This window comes from Balaenoptera borealis, assembly GCF_965194805.1.
Source record: "Balaenoptera borealis genome assembly, chromosome: 6".
Classification (NCBI taxonomy): domain Eukaryota; kingdom Metazoa; phylum Chordata; class Mammalia; order Artiodactyla; family Balaenopteridae; genus Balaenoptera; species Balaenoptera borealis.
The window spans coordinates 55,012,156-55,030,405 of NC_138863.1; the positions used below are offsets into that span (position 1 = coordinate 55,012,156).

Consider the following 18,250-nt stretch of genomic DNA (forward strand, 5'->3'; position numbering starts at 1 on the left):
AAAGAGTTTCCAAAGGGGTTAGAATCAGAGAGGCAAACCATCTTTGCTCTTTTTCTTTTATTTCAGCAGGAAAGCTGATTTCCTTTTCCACTGTTTTCAAATATTTCAGATAAGCCAAGCCAACCTGGAGAACTCGAGATTCTTTCAATATCCAAAGACAGCGTCACTCTACAGTGGGAGAAACCTGAGTGCGACGGTGGCAAAGAAATCCTTGGATACTGGGTTGAATATAGACAATCTGGAGACAATGTCTGGAAGAAGAGCAGTAAGGACCGCATCAAGGACAGGCAATTCACAATAGGGGGTTTGCTGGAAGCTACGGAGTATGAATTCAGGGTTTTCGCTGAGAATGAGACAGGGCTGAGCAGACCTCGAAGAACCGCTATGTCTGTAAAGACGAAACTAACATGTAAGTAACATGTAACTAACACGTTAGTTCTCTGCTTATGGTTTACAAACTGAGCAACATGTTAAGGCTAATTCTGCGTCTGGACTAAGTAGATCTCCAGAAAGCTTTACTGGAGAGCAAGTGTTTGGAAAGAAATCACTCACTCTGGCATATGCACACACAGGGAATAGTTGATGCATTCTAAAGGAAGTCATTCCAAGCACATAACCTCAGCAGTGAACTGTTAGGTGCAGTGAACTGTTTCCTAAAGCAATTTCTCCCTTGAATACAATGGGTTGTTTTTTTTTTTTAATACTCCTAGTAAGACTTGAAGGGTCAACAAATGTACCCCACTTCAGTGAACCTAAGTAAGGGCAAATCTACAGATTTATAGAGAACTAATATTTTCCCCAAACCCTATACATTGTTAATGCCTCCCAATCATAAAAAGTCACTCTACATAATAATATGATGTGCTCATTGAATCTCTACTTTCCAGATGATCCTCCAGTCACTGTGAAGCCTTTTTAAGAATTAGACTCATATGTAAATAATGGTGTCTAATAAAGTATTAGTCAATAGGATGAATTCATTCCTGATATACAAGGACAGAGGATTATAGATTCAGTAGTAACAATAATGCATTAATGTTATCTTTCATACCCTTCAGCTGGAGAGGCCCCAGGAGTACGCAAAGAAATGAAGGATGTCACCACCAAACTGGGTGAAGCTGCTCAACTCTCATGCCAGATTGTTGGAAGGCCTCTACCAGACATTAAATGGTACCGATTTGGTAAGGAGCTGATACAAAGCCGCAAGTACAAAATGTCTTCAGATGGACGCACACATACTCTAACAGTAATGACCGAGGAACAAGAAGATGAAGGCGTTTATACCTGCGTAGCTACCAATGAGGTTGGAGAAGTAGAATCCAGTAGTAAGCTTCTCCTGCAAGCAACGCCACAATTCCATCCCGGTTACCCACTGAAAGAGAAGTATTACGGTGCTGTGGGGTCAACGCTTCGACTTCACGTTATGTACATTGGCCGTCCAGTACCTGCCATCACTTGGTTCCATGGCCAGAAACTTTTGCAAAACTCAGAAAACACTGCTATTGAAAACACTGAGCACTATACTCATCTCGTCATGAAGAATGTCCAACGTAAGACTCACGCTGGGAAATACAAAGTTCAGCTCAGCAATGTTCTTGGAACAGTGGATGCCATCCTTGATGTGGAAATACAAGGTATTTTATTTTCATTTTCAGTGGGGTTTTTTTTGTTGTTTTTAAAGAAAAAAGAAAAAAATCTTGGGAGACACACTACAGAAACCACTCCAATTGTATTTTCTCCCAACAGATAAACCAGACAGACCTACAGGACCAATTGTGATTGAAGCTCTATTGAAGAACTCTGTGGTGATCAGCTGGAAACCACCTGCAGATGACGGAGGTTCCTGGATCACCAATTATGTGGTAGAGAAATGTGAGGCCAAGGAAGGGGCTGAATGGCAATTGGTGTCTTCAGCCATCTCAGTGACAACCTGTAGAATTGTGAACCTCACAGAAAATGCTGGGTATTACTTCCGGGTTTTGGCTCAGAACACGTTTGGCATCAGTGACCCTCTAGAAGTCTCCTCAGTTGTGATCATTAAGAGTCCATTTGGTGAGTACAACCTCTACAGTCTTCCTATGGCCAAATTCCATCTGTACATAAAACTTTTTTTTTAAACAGAAATAACTTTTGAAAAGAGATAGCAAAGATTCAGCTAAAGTACAAGTGCCTTTTATCTCACTTAAATTGAATTTTTGCTTATCTAAAAGGGCACATGTATACCCTATCCCCTTTTTCTCTAAAAAGGAACTTTGTGTTTTGGTAAGTTTCTCGGCATAAAGTAACCAATTTCATTTTTCTGGATTAGTTATTCTTAATAGAACTTTGGGTTCATAACATTTTATTTTTTAAAAAATAAGCTCTTCATAAAGCTGTTTGTTTCACCCCATGAGTCAAATGCTTTTTGTTTGTTTTAAACAGAAAAGCCAGGTGCTCCTGGCAAACCAACTATTGCTGCTGTCACAAAAGATTCTTGTGTTGTGGCCTGGAAGCCACCTGCCAGTGATGGAGGTGCAAAGATTAGAAATTACTACCTTGAGAAGCGTGAGAAGAAGCAGAACAAGTGGATTGCTGTGACAACAGATGAAATTCGAGAAACCGTCTTTTCAGTGCAAAACCTTATTGAAGGTCTTGAATATGAGTTCCGTGTGAAATGTGAAAACCTAGGTGGGGAAAGCGAATGGAGTGAAATATCAGAACCTGTCATTCCCAAATGTGATGTCCCAATTCAGGCACCACACTTTAAAGAGGAACTGAGAAATCTAAATGTCAGATATCACAGCAATGCTACTTTGGTCTGCAAAGTGACTGGTCATCCAAAACCAATTGTGAAATGGTACAGACAAGGCAAAGAAATCATTGCAGATGGATTAAAGTACAGGATTCAAGAGTTTAAGGGTGGCTACCACCAGCTCATCATTGCAAGCGTCACAGATGATGATGCCACAGTTTACCAAGTCAGAGCTACCAACCAAGGAGGGTCTGTGTCTGGCACTGCCTCCTTGGAAGTAGAAGGTAAAAGTAAATCAGCAAACATCATTTTGGTGCTAGATTACATATTATTAATTGGGGTAGGGGGTGCTCTTAAATAATGTTGGGTATTGCTAAATTATATTCTTCCTTCTTTTATTCTGATACAGTTCCAGCCAAGATACACTTGCCTAAAAATCTTGAAGGCATGGGAGCAGTCCACGCTCTCCGAGGTGAGGTAATCAGCATCAAGATCCCATTCAGTGGCAAACCAGCCCCAGTGATCACCTGGCAGAAAGGACAAGATCTCATCAACAACAATGGCCACTACCAAGTTATTGTCACAAGATCTTTCACATCACTTGTTTTCCCCAACGGAGTGGAGAGAAAAGATGCTGGTTTCTATGTGGTCTGTGCTAAAAACAGATTTGGAATTGATCAGAAGACAGTTGAACTGGACGTGGCCGATGTTCCCGACCCACCCAGAGGAGTCAAAGTTAGTGACGTCTCACGAGATTCTGTCAACTTAACATGGACTGAGCCAGCTTCTGATGGTGGCAGCAAAATCACCAACTACATTGTTGAAAAATGTGCGACCACTGCAGAAAGATGGATCCGCGTAGGACAGGCCCGAGAAACACACTATACCGTGATCAACTTATTTGGAAAAACAAGTTACCAGTTCCGTATAATAGCGGAAAATAAATTTGGCCTGAGCAAGCCTTCTGAGCCTTCAGAACCAACCATAACCAAAGAAGATAAGACCAGAGCTATGAACTATGATGAAGAGGTTGATGAAAGCAGGGAAGTTTCTATGACCAAAGCATCTCACTCTTCAACCAAGGAACTCTATGAGAAATATATGATTGCTGAAGATCTTGGGCGTGGTCAGTTTGGAATTGTCCACCGTTGTGTTGAAACATCCTCAAAGAAGACATACCTGGCCAAATTTGTTAAAGTCAAAGGGGCTGATCAGGTTTTGGTAAAGAAAGAAATCTCCATTCTAAACATCGCTAGGCACCGAAATATCTTATACCTCCATGAATCATTTGAAAGCATGGAAGAATTAGTTATGATCTTTGAGTTCATATCAGGACTTGACATATTTGAACGCATTAACACAAGTGCTTTTGAACTTAATGAGAGAGAAATTGTAAGCTATGTTCGCCAGGTCTGTGAAGCACTTGAGTTCTTACACAGTCATAATATTGGACACTTTGATATTAGACCAGAAAATATCATTTACCAAACAAGAAGGAGCTCCACCATTAAAATCATAGAATTCGGTCAAGCCCATCAGCTGAAGCCAGGGGACATCTTTAGGCTTCTGTTCACTGCCCCTGAATACTATGCACCTGAAGTCCACCAGCATGATGTTGTCAGCACAGCCACAGACATGTGGTCACTCGGAACACTGGTATATGTGCTGTTGAGTGGTATCAATCCATTCCTGGCCGAAACTAACCAACAGGTAATTGAGAACATCATGAATGCTGAATATACCTTTGATGAAGAAGCATTCCAAGAGATCAGCCTTGAAGCCATGGACTTTGTTGACCGGCTGTTAGTGAAAGACAGAAAATCTCGCATGACAGCATCTGAGGCTCTCCAGCACCCGTGGCTGAAGCAGAAGATAGAAAGAGTCAGTACTAAAGTGATCAGGACACTGAAACACCGACGTTACTACCACACCCTGATCAAGAAAGACCTCAACTTCGTTGTGTCTGCAGCCAGGATCTCCTGTGGTGGTGCAATTCGATCTCAGAAGGGAGTGAGCGTTGCTAAAGTTAAAGTGGCATCCATTGAAATCGGCCCAGTTTCTGGGCAGATAATGCATGCAGTCGGTGAAGAAGGAGGATATGTCAAATACGTATGCAAAATTGAAAATTACGATCAGTCTACCCAAGTGACTTGGTACTTTGGTGTCAGACAGCTGGAGAACAGTGAGAAATATGAAATCACCTATGACGATGGAGTGGCCACCATGTATGTCAAACACATTACCAAATTTGATGACGGTACCTACAGATGCAAAGTAGTCAATGACTACGGGGAAGACAGTTCTTACGCAGAGCTGTTTGTTAAAGGTGTGAGAGAAGTTTACGACTATTACTGCCGTAGAACCATAAGGAAAATTAAGCGCAGAACAGATACCATGAGACTCCTGGAAAGGCCACCAGAATTCACGCTGCCTCTCTATAACAGGACAGTTTATGTGGGTGAAAATGTCCGGTTTGGAGTAACTATAACTGTCCACCCAGAGCCTCGAGTAACATGGTATAAATCAGGTCAGAAAATCAAACCAGGTGATGATGATAGGAAGTACACATTTGAGTCCGACAAGGGTCTTTACCAATTAACAATCAACAGTGTAACTACGGATGATGCTGCCGAATACACTGTTGTGGCAAAAAACAAATACGGTGAAGACAGCTGCAAAGCAAAGCTGACTGTGACTCCACACCCACCTCCAACAGGTACGACCCTAAGACCCATGTTCAAACGGCTACTGGCAAACGCAGAATGCCAAGAAGGCCAAAGTGTCTGCTTTGAGATCAGGGTGTCTGGCATCCCCACGCCAACATTAAAATGGGAGAAAGACGGTCGGCCACTGTCCCTCGGGCCTAACATTGAAATTATCCATGAAGGCTTGGATTATTATGCTCTTCATATCAGGGATACTTTGCCTGAAGACACGGGTTACTATAGAGTCACAGCCACAAACACTGCTGGATCCACCAGCTGCCAGGCCCACCTACAAGTGGAACGCCTGAGGTACGTCAAACAGGAGTTCAAGACTGAGGAGGAGCGCGAACGACACGTACAGAGGCAAATTGACAAGACGCTAAGAATGGCTGAAATTCTTTCCGGAACTGAGACTGTGCCACTGACACAGGTCGCCCAGGAGGCACTGAGAGAAGCTGCCATCCTTTACAAACCAGCCGTCAGCACCAAGACTGTAAAAGGGGAATACCGACTTGAGACAGAAGAAAAGAAGGAGGAGAGAAAACTCCGCATGCCTTACGAAGTACCAGAGCCACGCAAGTACAAACCGGCCACCGTAGAAGAAGACCAACACATTAAGCAGTTCGTGCCCATGTCTGACATGAAATGGTACAAAAAGATACGCGATCAATTTGAAATGCCTGGGAAGATGGACAGAGTTGTACAGAAAAGACCCAAGCGCATCCGCCTTTCAAGATGGGAACAGTTCTACGTGATGCCTCTTCCACGCATCACCGATCAATACAGACCCAAGTGGAGGATTCCCAAACTGTCCCAAGACGACCTTGAAATGGTGAGACCAGCCCGCCGGCGTACACCTTCTCCTGATTATTACTTTTATTACAGACCCAGGAGACGTTCTCTCAGTGACATCTCGGATGAAGAATTGCTCCTGCCCATTGACGACTACCTGGCAATGAAGAGAACAGAGGAAGAGAGGCTGCGTCTTGAAGAAGAGCTGGAACTGGGTTTTTCAGCCTCACCCCCAAGCCGGAGCCCTCCACGTTTTGAGCTTTCGAGTTTGCGTTACCCTTCCCCACAAGCTCATGTCAAGGTGGAGGAAGCAAGAAAAGACTTCAGATACTCAACGTATCACATCCCAACGAAGGCAGAGACCAGCACGAGTTACGCAGAGCTGCGGGAGCGGCACGCCCGCGTCTCGCACAGGCAGCCCAGGCAGCGGCAGAGGATCATGGCCGAGAGAGAGGACCAGGAGCTGCTGCGTCCAGTCACCACCACCCGGCGCCTCTCGGAATACAAAAGCGAGCTGGACCACATGGCGAAGGAAGAAAAATCTAGAAAGAAATCAAGACGCCATAGAGAAGTGACTGAAATAACGGAAACTGAGGAAGAATATGAGATCTCCAAACACACTCAGAGAGACACTGCCTCCTCGGTGTCCAGGCTGCTGAGACGCCGGCGCTCCCTGTCTCCGACCTACATCGAGTTGATGAGGCCGGTGTCCGAGCTGATCCGGCCGCGGCCACAGCCAGCTGAGGAATATGAATATGAAGGTGACGTAGAAAGAAGGTCTCCTACCCCAGAGAGGACTCGCCCACGTTCCCCCAGCCCTGTGTCTAGTGAGCGATCACTGTCAAGATTTGAGAGGTCGGCAAGATTTGATATCTTTTCCAGGTACGAGTCCATGAAAGCTGCTTTAAAAACTCAGAAGACATCAGAAAGGAAGTATGAGGTTTTGAGTCAGCAGCCTTTTACGCTGGACCACATGCCTCGAATCACACTGAGGATGCGCTCCCACAGGGTACCGTGCGGCCAAAATACACGTTTTATCTTAAATGTTCAGTCTAAGCCAACTGCCGAGGTCAAATGGTACCACAACGGTGTAGAACTCCAAGAGAGCAGTAAGATTCATTACACCAACATCAGTGGGGTCCTGACCCTGGAAATTCTGGACTGTCATATTGATGACAGTGGAACATACCGTGCCGTGTGCACCAACTACAAAGGTGAGGCTTCTGACTATGCAACCTTGGACGTCACGGGAGGGGATTACACCACCTATGCTTCCCAGCGCAGAGACGAAGAGGTCCCCCGATCTGTTTTCCCTGAGCTGACGAGAACAGAGGCATATGCGGTTTCATCATTTAAGAAAACATCTGAGATGGAAGCTTCCTCTTCCATCAGGGAAATGAAATCACAGATGACAGAGACAAGGGAAAGTCTCTCATCGTATGAACACCATGCATCTGCAGAAATGAAAAGTGCTGCAGTCGAAGAAAAGTCGCTGGAAGAAAAATCCACACACAGGAAGATCAAGACGACTTTGGCAGCAAGAATTCTCACGAAGCCAAGGTCCATAACGGTGTATGAAGGCGACTCTGCAAGGTTTTCTTGCGATACAGATGGTGAGCCGGTACCGACTGTGACATGGCTGCGTAGGGGACAAGTCATAAGCACTTCCGCCCGCCACCAAGTGACCACCGCAAAGTACAAATCGACCTTTGAGATCTCTTCAGTCCAGGCTTCAGATGAGGGCAACTACAGCGTGGTGGTAGAGAACAGCGAAGGGAAGCAAGAGGCACAGTTTACCCTGACCATTCAAAAGGCCAGGGTTACTGAAAAGGCTCTGACATCACCACCGAAAGTCAAATCCCCAGAGCCTCGGGTAAAATCCCCCGAAGGAGTCAAGTCTCCAAAACAAGTGAAATCCCCAGAACCGGTGGCTTCTCACCCAAAAGCTGTATCACCCACAGAGACAAAACCCACACCAACAGAAAAGGTTCAGCAGCTGCCAGTCGCTGCCCCACCCAAGATAATTCAGTCCTTGAAAGCAGAAGCTTCTAAAGATACAGCAAAGCTGACCTGTGTGGTCGAAAGTACTGTATTGTGTGCAAAAGAGGTCACCTGGTATAAAGATGGCAAGAAACTGAAGGAAAATGGGCATTTCCAGTTTCATTATTCGGCAGATGGTACCTATGAGCTCAAAATCCATAACCTCACTGAATCTGATTGTGGAGAATATGTTTGTGAGATTTCTGGTGAAGGTGGAACTTCCAAAACTAACTTCCAATTTGTGGGACAAGCCTTTAAGAATATCCATGAGGAAGTTTCAAGCATATCAGAAACCAAGAAAGCAGCTCAGAAAACTGCCGAGTCAACAGAAACCAAGAAAGCGGCTCAGAAAACTGCTGAGTCAACAGAAACCAAGAAAGCAGCTCCAAAAACTGCTGAGCCAACAGAAACCAAGAAAGCAGCTCCAAAAACTGCTGAGCCAACAGAAACCAAGAAAACTGAACCAAAAGCTCCTGAACCAGTTTCCACAAAACCAGTAATTGTTACTGGGCTGCAGGATACAACTATTTCTTCAGACAGTGTCACTAAATTTGCAGTTAAAGCTACTGGAGAACCCCAGCCGACTGTCATCTGGACAAAGGATGGAAAGGTAACCAGTTCTTAAATGATCCTTAATCTTATCTTCTAAAAACACTAACCTCTTCCCTCTTCCCCATCTCCCAAAGAAAGTTTAAAAGTAAATCACTTTTTAAAACTCAAATCACGTGCATTCTACAGGCTATAACACAAGGAGGTAAATATAAACTCTCTGAAGACAAAGGAGGATTCTTCCTAGAAATTCATAAGACTGATACTTCTGACGGTGGACTTTATACTTGTACAATAACAAATTCAGCTGGATCTGTGTCCTCTAGCTGCAAATTAACAATAAAAGGTAGGTTGGCTTTTATTCTTACCAATAATTTTCAGAAAACAATATGAAGGAAACATTTCTAAACACTATTCCTTACACACACACACACACACACACAAAGTATTAAAACTGTTTTACCAAGTTACAGAATACCATTTGTACACAAATGTACAAATACACATATTTGAAGTTATCATATACTTTTATATTTATTAAGTGTCTAATTGTATGTGGTGTTATATAAGATTCCATAGAGATTATATAAGATTCCTGCTCCCGGGAACGTTTAAGAATAAAGTCAGGTGAGTATACAAAATGGCACTTCTTCCCTAAAACTTCACTCTTGCTAATTTTCCAAAGCAGTGGAAAGTTAATGAAAGAAGTGTATCAGTTTTCCCAATTAAAATTAGTTTGCTTTCATCTCAGTCTTCTAAAACATAATTCAATTGTTTTAATTACTCAAAATCTCCTAAATCCACCCATCTCCTAAATCCTTCAACTATTCTTTTCAAAACTTTTTTTCCCCTTAAGTCATAAAAATCATTCTTCTGTTTAGTTTAGTTTAAATAATCATTACACTGATCTCCAAAGTCATGCATGACAACTTTCCAAGATTGGGACTGAGAAAGAATTAGGTATTACCTACACTGCATGCGTTAAGTCAATATTTTTTCTTTGTATATTACTCACTTACAGAATCCACAAGAGAAGAGGGTGGGGCCTCTTTCCAATTCAGTTTGCCTTATAGAGCTTTCTTTTTCAGCTGTAACAGACACCGAGATACAGAAAGTATCTACACAAAAGACCTCCAAAAGTACATCCCAGAAGAAGGCAGATGTCCAAGAGGAAATTTCCAAAAAAGCCCTAATTTCTGAAGAAATCAAGATGTCAGAGGTGAAATCTCCAGAGAAGCTGGCCCTCAAGGAGGAAGCTTCAACAGTTCTGATTTCCGAAAAAGTCAAGAAATCAGAAGCGACCTCCCTGGAAAAATCCATTGTCCATGAGGAAATCACTAAAGCATCACAGGCATCAGAAGAAATCAGAACTGATGCTGAGATTAAAGCATATTCTACTCAGATGAGTATACCTGATGGTCAGAAAGTGACTTTAAAAGCCAACATTGCTGGTGCCACTGATGTGAAATGGGTATTGAATGGGGTAGAGCTCAGTAACTCCGAGGAGTACAGATATGGCGTCTCAGGCAGCGACCAGACGCTGACCATCAAGCAGGCTGGTCACAAAGATGAAGGGATCCTCACCTGCATTGGCAAAACCAGCCAAGGAATCATCAAGTGTCAGTATGATCTGACCCTGAGCAAAGAACTCTCAGATGCTCCAGCCTTCATCTCCCAGCCCAGATCTCAAAATGTTAACGAAGGACAAAATGTTCTCTTTTCTTGTGAAATCAGTGGTGAGCCATCGCCTGAAATCGAATGGTTTAAAAACAACCTGCCAGTAAGTTGAGTTATGAATATACTACTGAAGAAAACTTTAAATACTCCATCTACTCCTGAAGAGCTCAGAGAAACCCTTTTTTTCTCTTTTTAGATTTCTGTTTCTTCAAATATCAGCGTAAGTCGCTCCAGAAATGTATATTCTCTTGAAATCCGAAATGCCTCAGTAAGTGACAGTGGGAAATACACAATTAAGGCCAAAAATTTCCATGGCCAATGTTCAGCTACTGCTTCCTTAACGGTCCTTCGTAAGTATATCTTTACCATTTTCCTTACTTGCTTAAGGCCGTTATCTGAGTTTTTTTGTTTGTTTTTTGCTTTTGTCTTCTGAGCCCAGCAAACTCTCTGGAGCCCCATGTGTAAGAGACACCGGCCTCCTGTGTGAATTCATTCTTAAAGGTCAATGTTTCTTTACAGCTAGACAGAAACATGGATAAGTTAACTTTCAAAGCAAAGCTACCAACTGTCCTATTACATGTATTTTCAGAATGCACAATATAAAAATTATTTTCTGTATGACTAATCATTTTTCTCCTAGTGATTCTAGCACCTGCATGTAATGTAATGATAGAAATATAAGGATTCGTTTCTGGGAGACACTGAGCTAGCTCTTGACAACTGTATGTATGTATCTGCTTATGCTTCCACAGCAAATTGTTTGGGTTGCGTTTCTGTGTGTGTGTCTAAGTGTTCCATTTCTGTAAGTCAGTGTCAGATGTCACCAATTAACCAGATGTCATTGGTGTTCACTGTGTATCTGCTATGCTCCACAGCTCTAGTTGAAGAACCTCCCAGAGAGGTAGTATTGAGGACAAGTGGTGACACGAGCTTGCAAGGAAGCTTCTCATCTCAGTCAGTCCAAATGTCTGCCTCTAAGCAGGAGGCCTCCTTCAGCAGTTTCAGCAGCAGCAGTGCTAGCAGCATGACCGAAATGAAATTTGCAAGCATGTCTGCCCAAGGCATGTCCTCCATGCAAGAGTCCTTTGTAGAAATGAGTTCCAGCAGTTTTATGGGAAAATCTAGTATGACACAACTGGAAAGCTCAACTAGTAGGATGCTTAAAGCAGGCGTAAGAGGTGAGCAATCAAATTACTGGTAGAGGTAGACAAGCCTAGTAGCATGGTAGAGTCCTTAGTACACACAATTCAGTAGAAAGCAAACTGTTATATTTTCAGTGATCCAAAAACTTTTTTGTTGTTTTTGTTCCATAAAGGAATTCCACCTAAAATTGAAGCTCTTCCCTCTGACATCAGCATTGACGAGGGCAAAGTTTTAACAGTAGCCTGCGCTTTTACGGGTGAGCCTACCCCGGAAATAACATGGTCCCACGGTGGAAGAAAAATTCAAAATCAAGAACAGCAAGGGAGATTCCATATTGAAAACACAGATGACCTGACAACTCTGATCATCATGGACGTACAGAAACAAGATGGTGGACTTTATACCCTGAGCTTAGAGAATGAATTTGGATCTGACTCTGCTACTGTAAATATAAATATTCGATCCATTTAAGAGGGCCTGTGCTCTCATATTCAGACACTCTTAACCTTTCCTGAACGATTCACATAGACTAATCTTTCTGATCTGTAAATACTTTTTAAAAAAATGTAGTTTTGTATCAACCTAAATGAGTCGAAGTTCAAAAATATGCATTTCAATCTTTTCTTAATTGTTGACCTAAGAAGATTATACATTCTCTAGTGACATGTACATACTGTATATAGCCGAATTAACGGTTATAAAGTTTTGTACCATTTATTTTATGACATTTTACAATGTAACTGTTGAAACTAACTGTTGGTAGGAGAAAGTTTCTTATGGAACGAATACCCTGCTCAACACTTAATCAATCTTTGTGCCTCAACATAATGTTGATGTCTAAGTATGCCTCAGTGGGTCGAGAAATTCCCCATTGAAGATGTCCTATCCACCGACACGATGCTGTGCACGTCACCTGATATGTGCACCAATACTTACTGAATCAGAAATGTAAGGCATTGGTGATGTTTGCATTTACCCTCCTGTAAGCAACACTTTAATGCCTTACATTTTCTCTGATGATGTCACACTCAAAATGATCATGACTTAAATATTACCAGAGCAAAGTGCAACGGCCAACACTTTGTTCGCTCATTTCACACTGTCTCTGACCATAGAGAGTGCCTGGGTAGCTTGGAAAAGCAACATCACCTGGCCATCCCCTCATTTAACCAAGCTGTTCATGCGTTCCTATGCCAGAGCAGTGCCAACTCTTGGAGGTTCCGGGGTGCAGCCAACGCCTTCGTGTGGTAGCTCTAAATTTAAATTACACCAGAGAAACCGGGGCAACTAAGCAATGAGCCACAGCAAAAAATAAAGAACAACAACAACAAAATAAAGCTGTCGTTAAATTAAAAACAACAAAATATTACTAACTGCCCAAAATATCAATTTGATGTAGTTCTTTTCATGCAGGTTTAAATTCAATTGTTAGTTATAATTGTTGGACCTCCTTGAGATAGTAACAACAAAATAAAGCAAGCTATCTGCACCTCAAAATGTGTGATTGGTTGTTTTCTGTAAAATTCTGGGGTTGGGGAGGTATGTGCCTTTGCAAATCACAGAAATGATCATAGATAAGAAAAAACAACTCAAGTTCTTCACAGCAAATATTTAAATTACCATGTTGAATGCATTCCACAATTTTTTTAAAGCATAGATATGATTCTCATGGATAAAGTTACCACCAAAAGTTAACAAAAATCCCCCAGAATAATAGATCAAATCTTCTAAACTTATCATCAAGAAAAATATTTTTATGGGAGCTGATTCGTTAAATCCAAAGATATTGAACATCTACAATTCATGATATTTTGTGCCAGACAGCAATGCAAAGATGAGCAAGATGAAATAGACCCTGTCCCTCAAGGAGTATAGAAAAGAATATGACAATTACAGGGAAAATGATCAATTGTGCAACTGAATCCGTTACTGACTACTGCAGCTCCAAATTGAGACAGAACAAATCAAAGTCCTCAAAGCTAAAGAACTCGCTTTAAATGGTATAGTCCTACTATGCTTTTCAAAACAACTTCATGATAAAATATCTAGCACCAGGAAAATCTGTATCCACCTCAATTAGATAATCCTAATTGTAAACCTATAAAGTTGATTATTTGCCTAAATTACCCCCTAAATGTAAGTACAAGCGGCCAAAGCTAAAGCAAATGCACTGTCAATTCTTACTCCCCCAAAGAAGATGTTAGGTCTTCGTTAATTTATTCAGCAAGTATTCTGTCTTAAGTCAGATTCCCTAAAAGCAGAGCCTAAGACTAGACTCTAGTATAAGTAATTTTTTGAGGGACTGCTCTCAGGAAAAAGGAAGTGAGGGAAGCAGAGTAGAGGAAGAAAGCTAAGCAAGAATGTGGTCTCCGCGGGAGCTTCAGCCACATCCCACAGGGAGCATTAATTGTACCAGAGTTGGTTCCACCTGGGAGCAAGGGCGCTTGACCTTCTGTACCCGCTTATCTGCCAATTAGTGCCTACAGGCTGGGAGCTTGTGGGAGCGGGGTGGGGGGGCGGGGGGGAGACGGAAATAACCTCCAGGGTGAGGGGCACCCCTTGGCCAGAGCAATCTCTGCAGACTAGGGCAGCTAAACAGCCAATACACAAGAAGCTGGGCCGGGTACACATCACCTGGATCTGGGAGGTACGGACAGCACCCACTGCACCATCTAACAACTTGAAATGCCAGTTCTTACCTTAAAACAAGAGAGGCAGGGATTCCTGAGGCTGACTCCCAGCCCTGACAGGCTCATGTTCTAAGCAGTCCTATCCGTGGCTGAGGCGCAGTCCGTCCTGCTGAGAATTCTGAAGCTGAAGGAACTGTAGTTGCAGCTCCCAAATTCAGAGATCCATTTTGGGTCTGGGAGAAAGGGGAGGAGCTAAGATTTATCTCGGGAAGGAAATCCACGCCAAGTCCAGAGGCCTGACTTCTTTTCAACCAGTAGCAGAAGCCCACGCCTCTGAGAGCGGCAGGGTGTGGCCAAGGGGTCACACGTGAGAGGACTGCGTAGGGAGGATCCTGGGAAGTCCCTCAGAGGCCCTCCGGCTGGAACTACTAGCACCCTTTCCCGGGTTTACCAGCCAGCCTCCCTCTGAGAGCGCCTCCAATAACGGCGCTCCCCCGCGTAGGGTCGATCCCACCCCACCTCCAACAGCCCCAGGAGTGCCTTCCCAGCAGCTTTGCATTTCCGGTTCACACCACCTTGTCTCTCCCCCCTGTCGGCAGGGGGCGCCAGAGAGCAGCAAGCAGACGCCTTCTTCCTGGTTCAACCCTCCAATCCACAAAACCTATGAGTAATCTTCACTCTCTTCCTGCCCCTCTTTCTGCTGAATCCTTCCTATTTTATAAACCCCCCACTTGGCTACACTCATAAGCAGCATAGTGTAGGAATTACATATACGCACTCAAAACCCAGAGTACCAACCCAAATCCAGGATCTGCTATTTGCTAACTTGTGTCACCTGGAGTAATTACTGACCTACTCTATCCCTTGATGGTCTCACCCATAAGATGGGAATAACAACAGCATCAACCTCACAGGTTTTGTGAGGATTAAACAAATTACTACATGTGAAACTCTTAGAGCAGTGCTGCCACAGCACCCAATAAACACCAGCAATCAGTATTATATTAGAGATCACCATGCAAAACATCGAAGTTAGGGACCAGAGAAACATTTAAGAGGGGGTGTAACACAGACCTCACTTGTAATCACTAGATGTATTATTTTGCTAGGGCTGCTAGAACAAAGTACCACTACCCTGGGGGTGGTGGGGGCGGGGAGGAGGCTAGGAGTCCTAAATGAAAGTGTCAACAGGGATGGTTCCTTCTGAGAGTTGTTAGGGAAGGATCTGTTCCAGGCCTCTGCTTGACTCGTAGATGGCCACCTGTTCACATAGCATTCTCCCTGCATGCATGTGTGGGTCCAAATATCCCCTGTTTAGAAGGACATCAGCATATTGGATTAGGTTTCACACTAATTTTACCTTATTTTAACTTTATTATCTGTGTAAAGACTATCTCCAAATAAGGTCACATCCTGAGGTACTGGGGTTTAGGACCCCAACATATCTGTGGGGAGGGGTACACAGCTCAACCCATAACACTAGACATGATGGGCATGAGACAGCACATCTTTAAAAGAAGTGTTTTGGTAGAGTTTCTCAAAAGATGAATTTATTATCTCTAACCAGTAGTAGCCAATTATATATATGAACTATCTAGAGGTAGGGAGGTAGGTAAATCAGAAACAGCCAGTAAAAAGGTTAAATTGACAGTCTCCATGGTGAGACATTATTCTTCAAGAGTAATGTTTTATGATTGTGCTCCAGGAAAAGAAAGTAATTTGTATTTGTTTATTCAACCCCAAATGTAATTTTAAGAAATTCGGGCAGAGAAAACCCAGTTTCCTTGTAATAGGAGAAAACAGTGTCTGCTAAGTAAATAGAAGGACTTTTGCAAGATAGATTGGCCGGCCTTTCCTGGTGGCGCAGTGGCTGAGAATCCGCCTGCCAATGCAGGGGACACAGGTTCGAGCCCTGGTCCACGAAGATCCCACATGCCGCAGAGCAACTAAGCCCTTGCGCCACAACTACTGAGCCTGCGCTCTAGAGCCCACGAGCCACAACTACTGAAGCCCGCGTGCCTAGAGCCCGTGCTCCACAACAAGAGAAGCCACTGCAATGAGAAGCCCGCACACTGCAACAAAGAGTAGCCCCCACGCGCAGCAACGAAGACCCAATGCAGCCAAAAATAAATAAAATAAATAAATTTATTAAAAAAAACAGAAAATAGATTGGCCCATCGATTTTTCGTGTGTGTGTGGCTGCGTTGGGTCTTCGTTGCTGCGCGCAGGCTTTCTCTAGTTGTGGCGAGCGGGGGCTACTCTTCATTGCAGTGTGCGGGCTTCTCATTGCAGTGGCTTCTCTTGTTGTGGAGCACGGGCTCTAGGCACGCGGGCTTCAGTAGTTGTGGCACGTGGGCTCAGTAGTTGTGGCTCGCGGGCTCTAGAATGCAGGCTCAGTAGTTGTGGCGCAGGGCTTAGTTGCTCTGCGGCATGTGGGATCTTCCCGCACCAGGGCTCGAACCCGTGTCCCCTGCATTGGCAGGCAGATTCTCAACCACTGCGCCACCAAGGAAGCCCTGGCCCATCGATTTTTATTCTAAGGTTATAAAAATAGTTTTATGCCTTTTGGTATGTCTGGGTCAATATTTCCCAAACTCTTCCTCGAGATGTTGGTAGATATGGGAAAATTGTCCCACAGCCAAATAAACTTAGGATTTGGGAAATCGTACTTCTTTGTGCAGGACCTCCCAGAGCCTTTGATGAGCTAGTGTGTGTTGTGGTCCTCCAAGAGGCGATACAATGCTCCCCGAACTTATTTGATGATGGAACTGTTTTCACTGGTACTGTACATGATGTAGGCTGAGACAGGCCACAGTAGGTGGAAACATGGGAGGTGTGAAGAGGATTGGATCTTGGTAGAGGAGGAACTGGGTATCACCTAAGAAATGAAATTAAGTGCTATGATAAAAAAAAAAAAAAAATCCAAGGTGTTTGAGAGCACATCGCTAGGGCATCTGATCCAGTCAGAGAATTGGGGAACAGTCAGATTAGAGGAAGTTACATGTAGAAGCTGTGACCTAAAGTGTGGGGTGAACTAAGGAGATAAGCAGAAGCTTTCAGGCAGAGGATCCTTGTACCTGCAGAGGTCTGGGGCAAGGAGAGCCCGATACATTCAAAAAAGTAGAAAAGGTTAATAAGGGGGTGCAAGAACCTCTGAAGGGCTGGAGGTGAGAAGCAGGGCAACGTTGCAAAAGGCCTCATACCATATTATGGACTTTGGGCTTTTCTCTAAGAGGTAAGGGGAACCATGAAAGACATTTAAGCAAACTAGTTACTTGATCAAATTTTACTTTTACAAAGTCTTTAGCTATTCTGAGAAAACTATGACATGTATTTGCCATTCTATGCCCAAGAGCTTATTTCCTCCCAGGGGGCTCCACTCATAGGAAGACCTTCACCTATCACCAAATTTCTAACCCATAATGTCCCTGTAATTACTGTTCCTAGGCTTTATAGCCATCCGTGGAAAGGTCTTTCCTAAGACTGTCTGGGGACTTAGGGAAACAGTAATAAAGCCAGACTGGTAGACTCTCCAGGTAAAGTAAAAGGGTGGGAGAGGGGGTGACTTGTGGAGACAGGAGGGCAACTTACTGCCGCAATTCTTCTCGGTGAAAATGACCACTGCTGTGGAACCGCAACGGAGGTAGAAGAATCTGGCCCAACAAGCCAAGTTCTGAGGATGCGATGTCAGGAATGTGGCTCCTGGGGACGACTCCCACTTACTCCTGCTCCATTTTAAGAAAAGGTGGGAAGCAGGTAAGAGGAGTGGGCAGGTATGCCAACACTTTCCAATCTGTCAGGAAATCACTGCAAAAGATAGCATGTCCTAAAAGTGAGGATTCCAAACCTGAAATTCATGCTTATCCTAGAATCTTTAGGGGTCCCTGAGCTCCCTGAGATTATGCATATTTTTTTCTCTTTTTTTTTTTTAAGGGACATTGTTCCTAGTTTTCATTTCATTTTTAAAGATGCCAATGATAAAA

General features: G+C 43.5%; 1 protein-coding gene and 1 long non-coding RNA gene across 3 annotated transcripts in view; one reads left to right on the forward strand and one right to left on the reverse strand.

Moving 5' to 3' along the window:
- The window catches only part of TTN (titin), a 285,431-nt gene extending 272,297 nt beyond the window's left edge, over positions 1 to 13,134 (forward strand). Inside the window, exons 361-370 of the mRNA XM_082395621.1 lie at positions 110 to 409; positions 1,059 to 1,634; positions 1,747 to 2,052; positions 2,422 to 3,015; positions 3,141 to 8,878; positions 9,007 to 9,163; positions 9,906 to 10,597; positions 10,691 to 10,844; positions 11,370 to 11,672; positions 11,810 to 13,134. Of these exons, the coding sequence (XP_082251747.1) occupies positions 110 to 409; positions 1,059 to 1,634; positions 1,747 to 2,052; positions 2,422 to 3,015; positions 3,141 to 8,878; positions 9,007 to 9,163; positions 9,906 to 10,597; positions 10,691 to 10,844; positions 11,370 to 11,672; positions 11,810 to 12,108 (9,119 nt within the window). The 3' untranslated portion in view covers positions 12,109 to 13,134. The remainder of the gene's footprint in view (positions 1 to 109; positions 410 to 1,058; positions 1,635 to 1,746; positions 2,053 to 2,421; positions 3,016 to 3,140; positions 8,879 to 9,006; positions 9,164 to 9,905; positions 10,598 to 10,690; positions 10,845 to 11,369; positions 11,673 to 11,809) is intronic.
- Positions 1 to 18,232, reverse strand: part of LOC309630434 — an 86,857-nt gene extending 68,625 nt beyond the window's left edge. Inside the window, exons 1-2 of one of the 2 annotated variants that reach the window (XR_014245662.1) lie at positions 17,859 to 18,232; positions 14,337 to 14,500 (exon numbers count right to left, since the gene is read on the reverse strand). This is a non-coding gene — a long non-coding RNA (uncharacterized lncRNA). Of the gene's footprint in view, positions 1 to 14,336 lie in introns of both variants that reach the window. The other variant, XR_014245663.1, reaches the window with a different exon arrangement.
- Between the last annotated feature and the right edge of the window lie 18 nt (positions 18,233 to 18,250).